Genomic DNA, 10,590 nt, shown 5'->3' on the forward strand with positions numbered 1-10,590 from the left:
TCAAGACTCGGCTTGTCCCAGTGCATTAACAGCTCAAAAATGGGTAAGAACTGAATATGTGTATTATTCATATGACATGTTTTTTGAAACACCTCTCAGTAGTAAATGCAAAAAGATATGCTGTCTGCTAAAACCAATTATAACATCAATAAGTATATGTGACCCTGGACCACAAAACCAGTCATAAGTTGCACGGGTAAATTTGTGGCAATAGCCAACAATACATTGGGTCAAAATTATCGATTTTGTCCTATCCTAATAAATCATACAACAATGGATAGCTTATTTATTCAGCTTTCAGATGATGTATTACTCGCAATAAAAAAAGACCCTTATGACTGGTTTTGTGGTCCAGGGTCACATATAATATAAAATCATATAATAATAAAAAACATAAAAAAATATGAATGTATTAAATCTTTAGTGCCAGTGGCATTTGTCCAAACAATGTCTTCAAAATGTGACCTATAAGTGGTGGAATGATAGTATTAATTTTAATGTTAGACTGAACTGCTTTTGGTATTCTTTCTTAAATATATTTATTTTCTGAATTGTGATTGATCTTCTTTATAGCATCTAACCACCTTTACACTCCAAAAACATAAAATATATAGTGCTGCTAATAAGTGCTTTTTTTTTTTTTCATTTAGTACGCTTTCAAAACTCAGACAGAAAATCTTTGTGTGGACTCATTGCTTTGATTTACAATTCACTAATGAACACATCATTCATATTTCTTCATATAAGCTCCCTAAATTCAAGTGATGAAATTGAAATTATTTCTTCAAACACTGTGGTCATTATCTGGTGCTGATTGCCACATAATGGCCATAAAGAACGAGGACAATGGCACACATTTCTTATTCAATAGTTTGGACAGACTCATACAAGACAAGTCAAGATATTTATTTAAAGATGAAATCAGATTGCAGAAATGATTTGAAGTACTGTAGTTTATTTTAAATACTTTTGTCAGTTTATCAACAAAAAAAAATTGGGTACAGTGAGTACTGTGTAAGTAAAGTGAATTTACAGCATAAATTTCAGTAATTATTGTGTAATTATAAAGTAAGTATTTAAGGGAACAATATATAATATTTGGGGAATAAAGGGGTAACTATCAGGGAAATTAATTATTTATCAGGAAAATGTATTATTTATACTGTAAGTATTTTTTTAATTAAGGGGTAATTATCTGTGTAGTTACAGGGTAAGTGTGAATCTGTGGGCTGTAAATTAAAGTGGTGTTTGTTATCCTCTTGTTTCATGTAGTTACAGCGTAAGTACAATAAAAACACGTACACATACACATCTGATATCACTCTGAAACATTTATTTGAAAAACAACTTAATAAGATTTACAGATTTACAACATTTATTATTAATTTATTATTTATTATTATTATTATTATTTTTAAATAAACTTTTCATTTCAAATACTAACATCCTGACAGAAAGAGGCTCATTTTGTCTCTTTTTTGTTTCTCTTGCTTGGCTTTTCCTCCTCTTGTTCCTCTTCTTCTTTTTCATTATTTCCACTGATGGATCTTAAGAAGGAATCTTTTGATATTCTGTTTTATTATTTATTAAAAGAAAAAGTACACCTAGAAATACTCTCATAATTTAGTTCATTATTAAAGGTCCCATGGCATGCAATTTTCATTTTATGAGGTTTTTCAACATTAATATGAATTCCCCTAGCCTGAATATTGTCTCCAAGTGGCTAGAAATTTTGATCGGTGTAAACCGAGTTCTGGGTGTCTTTCTCTGCCTTTGACAAAATGACAGCTCAGACGAGCTGATCTTGAATTTTCCTGTTATGACGTCATAACAGGAACGGTTACCTCCCTTTCCTCCACCCAGAGAATTTGGCACGCCCATGCGAGCGCCATATCTGTTTGTCCTCGAGAGATCATGGCTTGTGAACGAGTGAATGCTGGCAGTTTCTCAGTGTTTAGATGTACAAATGAAAACCGAAGTCTTTTTTCAGTTCCATCTGATCTGTGATCAGTGATTTCTTATGTGTAGCTAATTATTCAAGTTCACACACAACTTTATTATTCATGCACACGCAGAACAGTGTTTTCGTGTTTTCTATCTTGTGAGTCAGTGTTTTTGTACGTCCTCGTCGCATCTATCTGTTCTCATCCATCGGCAGAGCCACATCTTTAGAGATAAACCCCACACACGCCGAGGCTTAGGCTACACTGGCTGGTCGGCCTTCAACAACACCGACCCCCAGTACTGCATCTGGCCCACAGCGGAGGCACCATACGCGGCGCGAGATTAAGCTAGCCAGCTATCCCCACAATAAACTGGATTACATTCGATTACTGCTGTTGTGTCTTTGTTTGCGCTGTGTACTCAATGCGCGTCACTGACGCTTTTCATATGATAGGAAAATATCTAAAAATAATGCTATAATCAACACTTACTCGTAACTCGTTCATCTCCTGTAATGGTACAGTACATGTGTTACAAAGCTGGTAATAAGGAGGAAGACGGGCTCGGCGTGACTGGGACAAGTGTTTATTCAGAACTCTCAGATACAAAAACAATAAACTCGCGCTGACAGCGTTCTCACAACTCTCTCGCAATCTCTCCGTCTCTGGTCCATTGATGTCCGGTTCGCGAACGAATCATTCTTTTGAACCGGTTCTTTTAAGTGAACTGGTCAAACCAGTTCACCAAATCAGACTGAATCGTTCTAAACGGTTCGCGTCTCGAGTCAGCGCTGATCCATCATTTACTAAAGTTACTAACTTTCTGACATGAGTGACAGTCCCTCCGACTAGAAATAAACTAATAACCTATAAGTATATGCTTGTAACTACAACAGTTCACTGAACTGAGACATGCTGAGAACTGTTGAGAAGTGACATCCGTCTCTCTGGCACAGCCTTGTGCCTCGTAGACCTCGTTAAACCACGCCCCCTCCGCTCATTTCAAATGCAAAGATGTCAGCCAATCACAACAGTGGGTGTTTTTACTGAAGTCTCACAGCAGACACGGCCCTTGAAACAGGGCATTCAGCCAGAGAGCAAACATCAGTATAGAAAAAAGGCCTTTTATTTCTAAATTATGACATTTTATGATGTAAAAATCATACTAACAATATAAGTACACCTCAGAATACATTATAAAATAAAATAAAAAATCCATGCCATGAGACCTTTAAGATTCATCTGTGGCAAGAAAGAAGAAGAGGAATAAGAGGAGGATGAAGCCAAGCAAGAGCAAAAAACTTTTTCAAATAAAGATTTCCGAGTGATATCAGATTGTGTACGTATTTTTATTTTACCTTCATGAAACAAGAGGGTAACAAATGGCACTTTAATTTACAGCCCACAGATTCATACTTACCCTGTAACTACACAAATAATTACCTACCCCTTGATGAAAAAATACTTAAAGTATAATGTTAATTTTCCTGGTAGTCACCCCTTTATTTCCCAAATCTTACATATTGTTCCCTTATACCTACACATACATGCTTTATAGTTGCACTATAATTACCGAAAGTTACACTGTAAATTAATTCAACTTGCGCAGTACTTTTCGGGCTGTTATCTTAAGCATTAAATTGTTTAATTTTGTTGATGCTTTAGAATATTTGCATTGATCACTTTTTATTTAAGGTTTTTTATCCCCAAAATCTCAAGAAAATGGCATTTTGGTGTGTGAAACTGCAAATTATGTTGCACACAAAACACAGCAATGTTAAGATGATGCACACGAAACAGAAAGCAGTCCTCACCTGTGTTTTCTCTCTCTTTTTTTCTGTTGTGTAGAAGCCACAAGTTTAGTACCTGGAAACTTGACTGGAGGCACAACAAATGATACCACTAATCAGCCTAAGGTCTCAAGCTTTGAGATCTTTTACCTATGCATTTTCATTGCCACCTCTATAGTTGGTTTCATTGGAAACGGGCTTGTCATATTTCTGACTGGCTGCAGAATGAAGACGACAGTCAACTCTATTTGGTTTCTCAACTTGGCGATTGCTGATTTCATCTGCACATTATCCTCCATCATAATAATTTGTATTAGCTTTTCTTTGCACAGGTCCTTAATGATCGCTTTCCACATTGCGTTAGACCTAAATCTTTTTGCTAGCATTTTTTTCCTCATAGTTATCAGTCTGGACCGATGCCTGTGCACATGGATGGTTGTTTGGGCTCAAAATAACCGAACTGTATTTAGAGCCAGGATCATCTGCATGATCGTGTGGGTTTTATCCATCGGCTGCTGCATCCCTTTCTTCTTCGCGAAAGAGTCTCCTGCTACGATTCAGGGCACATATCCATTTTTAATGGGCTTTCTCATCCCCTTCATGATTATTGCATCTTCACACATTGCTATTGGAGTACGAATCAAACGCCTCAAAATGAGGAAGCAGCTCAGCTCGTACCGGGTCATTATCGCTGTTGTCCTGACATTTTTTATATGTTGCTTTCCAGTCTATGTTTGCCGTTTTTGTGAAATAAAAACTTGTGCCAGTGATAAAACAGTGCTAAAGAAAGCAATGCAATTCAGTTCCTATCTGTTTTTTCTGAACAACTGTCTGAACCCCATTCTCTATGTGTTCATGTGTGATGAATATAAGAAGAAGCTTAAACAGTCTCTACTGCTGGTGCTGGAGACGGCGTTTGCTGAAGATCATCTGGACTTTAGAGGAAGGTCGAGGACGAACCCTTAAATTGTAGAAAACATCAGTCTCTTAATGATTGTGACCACCATAACTATACCATTACCATTACAACCACTGTAGTCCTTATCTAGCAACTTGTCAACAACTGTTTTTGCTTTTAAAAAAACGTCATTTTAAAATTCAAATTTGTGGTACGACTGTAATTTGTGTCATGGAACCAAATGGTGAAAGTCTCTTCTAATGATTATGGGAATATTGTATATGTTTGTGGAACTTTTTATAATGCAACAGCTCATTTTGTTATGCTGATTCTGATTCATTTTGTATAACTTTATTCTGAATAAAACAAAAAATACATGCATTTCATTGTAATTTCCCAATGGATTGTTATGCTCTCACATACGGTGGCCCAGTAGTGTACAACACAACGCAATATAAAAAGCATACATAAGTTCACAACACAACAAAATAAATCCACAACACAATGAAATCAAGCCACAACACAACGAAAAAGCCACAACACAAAGAAATAAAGCCACAACATAGCGGAGTCAAGCAACAACACAACGAAATAAAGCCACAACACAACGAAATCAAGCCACAACACAACAAAATAAAGCCACAACACAAGCCACAACACAACAAAATAAAGCCACAACACAACAAAATCAAGCCACAACACAATGACAAATCCACAACACAACAAAAAAGCCACAACACAACGGAAAAGCCACAACACAACGGAAATGCTCCTGACCACTAGGGGGCTCTCGGAGTGCGGTAAAGTTAGTTCCCTTTCAGTCGGTCACGTTCGACGTACGTCAGACGTCACCGACGAACTGGGATCACTTCAGAGAGCCCCTATCAGGTAATAGCCTATTCTGCCATATTTAATGTGAGTTGTTAATAAATAAATTTGTGCCAAAACACCATATTTCTTCATTGTAAGTACCTTCAAGGTAAATTATTATAAAGGTGTGGTGGTGATAGATTGACAAGTCTGTAGTTATGTGTACTGGCGTTTTCCAATTTACCTCTTGTTTCCTCTGTTTTCAGCTGATTCACCACAAAACCTGTAATGTTTTCATATCACACGACTATAAAACACAATTTGGAGACAAAGTGCCATTCATCACTTCGCAGAGTAGCATAAACGCAGCGCACGTCGTCAGCGACAGCACTGTGCGGATATTCGCTTTTTGCAGTTTCCCAGAAAAAAACAAGGCCTAATATGGAGGAAGGAAGGTCTCACTCACTTTGGCCTGTCAATTCAGAAGGCAAACCAATGGGCCGCTGTCCCTGCATGATGGGCTAGTCCGTGGCAAACAATATATAAATAGCCTTGTAGGCTATCGACTCCAAAGTGCGTCAGCCCACCGGGAAAATGGCCGGTATGCCAGATTACCAGTCCAGCCCTGAAGTTATACATCGGGTCCGAGGTCACGATTCTGCTACCCACTGTAGTATGGATTACTTTTATGATGGATGGATGTGCTTTTTGGAGCTTCAAATACTCAGGCACTATTAATTGCAATTACAAAGCTGTGACGAGCCAAGATATTATTTAATATAACTTCAATTGTGTTTGGCTGAAAGAAGAAAGTTATATACACCTACACTCTAAAAAAAAAAAAAGGTTCTATATTGCACCAAAAATGGTTCTTGGCTCGTAATCATAGGGGAACCTTTTTTAGTGCTATATAGCACCAATTTTGGTGCTTCAGTGGTTCTTCAGAGGTTCTTCAACGGTTCTTTGACTAAGGTGCTATATAGCACCTCTGAAGAACCGCTGAAGAACCACTGAAGCACCAAAATTGGTGCTATATAGCACTAAAAAAGGTTCCCCTATGATTACGAGCCTTTTTTTTTAGAGTGTAGGATGGCTTGAGGGTGAGTAAATTATGATAATTTTCATTTTTGGGTGAACTATTCCTTTAATAAGGCATGCATTTCAGCCTTTTATATATTAATGGCACAATAAATCTATATTGTTTTGTTGGAACATGAGCTTCCATCATCCATCCTCAAAAAAAAAAAATATATATATTAAATTAATTTAATACCAGTTCATTTTGTCTACACTGCTTCTTTATATGTTAAATTAGCCTATATAATTTGTTTTGTCATTTAATAAATCTAAATATTTGATTCTGGGAATGTTTCATTTAACTCTTAAGTGTTGAGGATTGGGTCATTTCTATCCCTGTTCCACCCTGTGAATGAGACATGCGTTTGGATTGGGAATATTTTGAGAGGAGAGCCAGTTGTTCCTCTGCGAATGCACTCTCAAACACCATCACTAATGACTGCTTGAGCTTTTTCTGAAAATCTTCACACATGAATCTGTCACAGGTCGGGGGGGTCAAACCAGTCTGCACCCACCCCTAAAACCCAGGACCACCTCGAGGAGCGTGCCAGAGACCAGACAGACCAAGAATCAGAGTAGAACACGTTTTATTTATTTAAAAGTTTTATATAAAAAGTCTCAATGGGGCCTCTGGGTCCACCCACCGATGCGGGGGCCGAACCACTGACCAGAGGAGGGGAGGGGAAGTCGGTCACCTGTCCGACACGCAGGTGAGTGTCCTGGTAAGTAGAACGGTGTAGGACAATTGAGCAAAACAGAGTCTTTAGTCGAAGGGGGCCTTCCTTTGGACGGACAGGTGAGTCTCCTAGTTTGTTAGAACATTTGGACAGAACAGAGTCTTTAGACGAAGGGGGCCTTCCTTTGGACGGACAGGTGAGTCTCCTAGTTTGTCAGAACAGAGTCTTTAGACGAAGGGGGCCTTCCTTTGGACAGACAGGTGAGTCTCCTGGTAAGTAGAAGTTGTTAGAACATTTGAGCAAAACAATTTTGAATCAGAAAGGGCCTTCCTTTGGACGGACAGGTGGGTCTCCTGGTAAGTAGAACATCGAACAGAGCAGAGTCACTTTATCCATACATGCACGCGTTTCTTCAGTACAAGCCAAGGCTTACCACTAGGGTATACTTCTGCAGGGCAGGCAGGGGTAGGCTCACTAAGTGTCTCCCTTTCAGGCGGAAGAATGTTGGCTGACGCGTGTTCTGGTCAGCAGATGAGGAAAGTTCACTGAGTGTCTCACTCTATGCGGACATCACATGGGTGGCCGTTGGCGGAGGAATGCTCTGTTAACAACAGGATAGATTATTCAACTGCACATATTTCCCCAAGGGACAAGAGAACAGGCTTACGGCTGAATGTGTTTCTATCCAACAGGCAGAGGTAGGTTCACTGGGTGGCTCACTTTAAGCGGACATCACATGGAAGGCCATTGGCGGAGGAATGCTCTGTTAACAACAGGATAGATTATTCAACTGCACATATTTCCCCAGGGGACAAGAGAACAGGCTTACGGCTGGGGGTGTTTCTATCCAACAGGCAGAGGTAGGTTCACTGGGTGGCTCACTTTAGGCGGACATCACATGGAAGGCCATTGGCGGAGGAATGCTCTGTTAACAACAGGATAGGTTATTCAACTGCACATATTTCCCCAGGGGACAAGAGAACAGGCTTACGGCTGGGTGTGTTTCTATCCAACAGGCAGAGGTAGGTTCACTGGGTGGCTCACTTTAGGCGGACATCACATGGAAGGCCATTGGCGGAGGAATGCTCTGTTAACAACAGGATAGGTTATTCAACTGCACACATTTCCCCAGGGGACAAGAGAACAGGCTTACGGCTGGGTGTGTTTCTATCCAACAGGCAGAGGTAGGTTCAATGGGTGGCTCACTTTCTTTCGTCTCGGGCAGTCATCACATAGATGAGCACTGATCGAGGGATTTCTCTACTGACAGACAGAGTACGTTATACAATGCATATCTTCTTTCCACATTTGCATAAAGGGGGTATTCACATTCAACACCTGAAATCCTTCTTCAGTGACAACGGATAAGGATAGGAAAAATAGGGAGTGCAACGGCAGTCAATTTAATCCCCACACACTGCATCCTCACTTCAACGCAATACTGTGCAACACATCAATTCAGGCACTGCATATCCACTCTCACTCAGTGCAATAAGGCCAGCACTCACCCTTTGGTCAATCCCTCCACTGTCGTACTGAATCCGTTATCTTCAGATGTTGGGTGGGTTAAGATGCCTTTTTACTGAAGCGTGGAGGACACTCCCTTAACACTCGATCACACTCAGAAGAGGAGGCAATAGTTCAATGATGACTTGGTTCAAACGCTCTCTCAGGTGACAATGACACTCGTGATCAGTACACTTCACAACTTCATATTCAGTTCAGTGCAGGTGCATACATTCAATGAAATCCGATACTCATACTACTTATCTCCGTTCTGATGTTAATGGCGTTTCTCCAGTCTGTACTCAACTCTGTAACTCCTTTCAAACGTATCCATACAAATGCCACTTCACCCTTTGTACAGCCGAGCCTTTGCGCACCCTCCAGAAACCTCCGTGAACCAACACACCCAATGAAGAAAGGACTTCTCTCGGGGAAGGAAAAACACTGAACTGTCTCTCTACTTCCTTTTTATACTCTCCTCTGTCATCTCTCACACCTGCTCATCATCCGCCATTAGCCACCATTTTGTAGGGGCACATGTCCAACCGGAACCGGCCTGGTGTTACACCAACAACGTTCCGGGGGGGAACAACTTCTGACGGGACTTAGTTCCGCCTCACTTCGTCACCTTGTGACAAATACGTACAAGAAGGGATTCAGGCAGCTGTTAAAGTAGGCAAGACTGATTATGAAGAGTCCTATCTGGTCGAAAACCTCATTGAAGCTGGTCAACTCATCTGAAGGGTTTGTCGCATTTATTTCATGCAACCACACGACAATAAATTGGTGAACATAAAAGGGAAGCCAGCAGAAGGCCATGATTACAGCCAGGATAATACGAAAGGGTTTTAGTTTATTGTTTTTCCGGAGGCGCTTAACTCGTACTCCGATCGCCACATACGAAGTGGAGATTATGACGAACGGGAGGAGGAAACCAACCACAAAACGGTACACTACCAGCCTCTTGTATGTGTCCAGTTCCGGAATGTCAAGTTTGCATAGCGTTTGTTGTGCAGAAGAGGAAGACGTTTTCCGATAGATGACTAAAGGCAGGCTGCAAGCGATTGACGCTAACCAAATAAGCAGACAAATTATTCTCACTTTCAGGACAGTTCGTTTGGGCCGGGCCCACGCCACCACCCAGGTGGACAGGCAGCGGTCCAGACTGATCGCTGTCAGAAGGAAGGTGCTGGCAAACATATTCATCACAGTCATCAGGCTGCTCAAGAAGCACATAAAGTAACCAAAAGGCCAGTTGAACTCACGGTATTCGTAAATTATATTAAAGATCAGGAGGAAGGAAAATAGGAAGTCTGCTACCGCCAAGTTCAGAAACCAGATGGTATTGACAGTGGTTTTCATTTTGAGGCCTGTGATGTAGATGACCAGTCCATTGCCAACAACACCAAGCACGCATATTATACAGTGGAGGAAAATATTGATTTTCCTTAAGGAATTCACTGTGACATCTTCATTGCTGGTTGGTGTCGTCATATTGGATGGGGCTACAGTTTGGTCTGAAGTAAAACGAAAAAACAATAGCTATAAACACACAAAGACAAGTATGTATGTTCATTGTTTGTCTAGATATTTCATTAGCAATGTGAAAAATTGCAACAGGATATTTAAAAATGTTGTTCATTGAAACTGCTATGTCATTCTAGTAAGAACTAAAGCTGTACTTACTCATTTTGACTTTTTTTGAAGAGACTGAAAAAAAAAAATATACACAAAATATTAACTATAATCTTTTAGCCAATCTCTTCACTGTAAAGAAAAAGTCTCCAATTGAAAATGTTCTAGTGACTGATCACATCTACATTTTTCAGTTGACCAAAGTTAATTTCTGTGATGCAATTTAATTAACAGAAATTCAATTTGGCCAACTA

The 10,590-nt window shown here is 39.9% G+C and overlaps 2 protein-coding genes across 2 annotated transcripts; one reads left to right on the top strand and one right to left on the bottom strand.

Moving 5' to 3' along the window:
• Positions 1 to 39: 39 nt before the first annotated feature.
• Positions 40 to 4,699, top strand: LOC307130321 (C3a anaphylatoxin chemotactic receptor-like; the record flags this gene model as incomplete). Its single annotated transcript, XM_079823288.1, has 2 exons — positions 40 to 43; positions 3,792 to 4,699. The coding sequence occupies 2 exons, from the start codon at positions 40 to 42 to the stop codon at positions 4,697 to 4,699; spliced, it is 912 nt and encodes a 303-aa protein (XP_079679414.1).
• A 2,117-nt stretch (positions 4,700 to 6,816) lies between these two features.
• LOC307130322 (C3a anaphylatoxin chemotactic receptor-like) lies at positions 6,817 to 10,195 on the bottom strand (the record flags this gene model as incomplete). The annotated part of the gene is made up of 2 exons (XM_079823289.1): positions 6,817 to 6,994; positions 9,330 to 10,195. The coding sequence occupies 2 exons, from the start codon at positions 10,193 to 10,195 to the stop codon at positions 6,817 to 6,819; spliced, it is 1,044 nt and encodes a 347-aa protein (XP_079679415.1).
• Positions 10,196 to 10,590: the final 395 nt, after the last annotated feature.

Source organism: Gobio gobio (genome assembly GCF_949357685.1).
Source record: "Gobio gobio genome assembly, chromosome: 8".
In the NCBI taxonomy this organism is placed as follows: Eukaryota; Metazoa; Chordata; class Actinopteri; order Cypriniformes; family Gobionidae; genus Gobio; species Gobio gobio.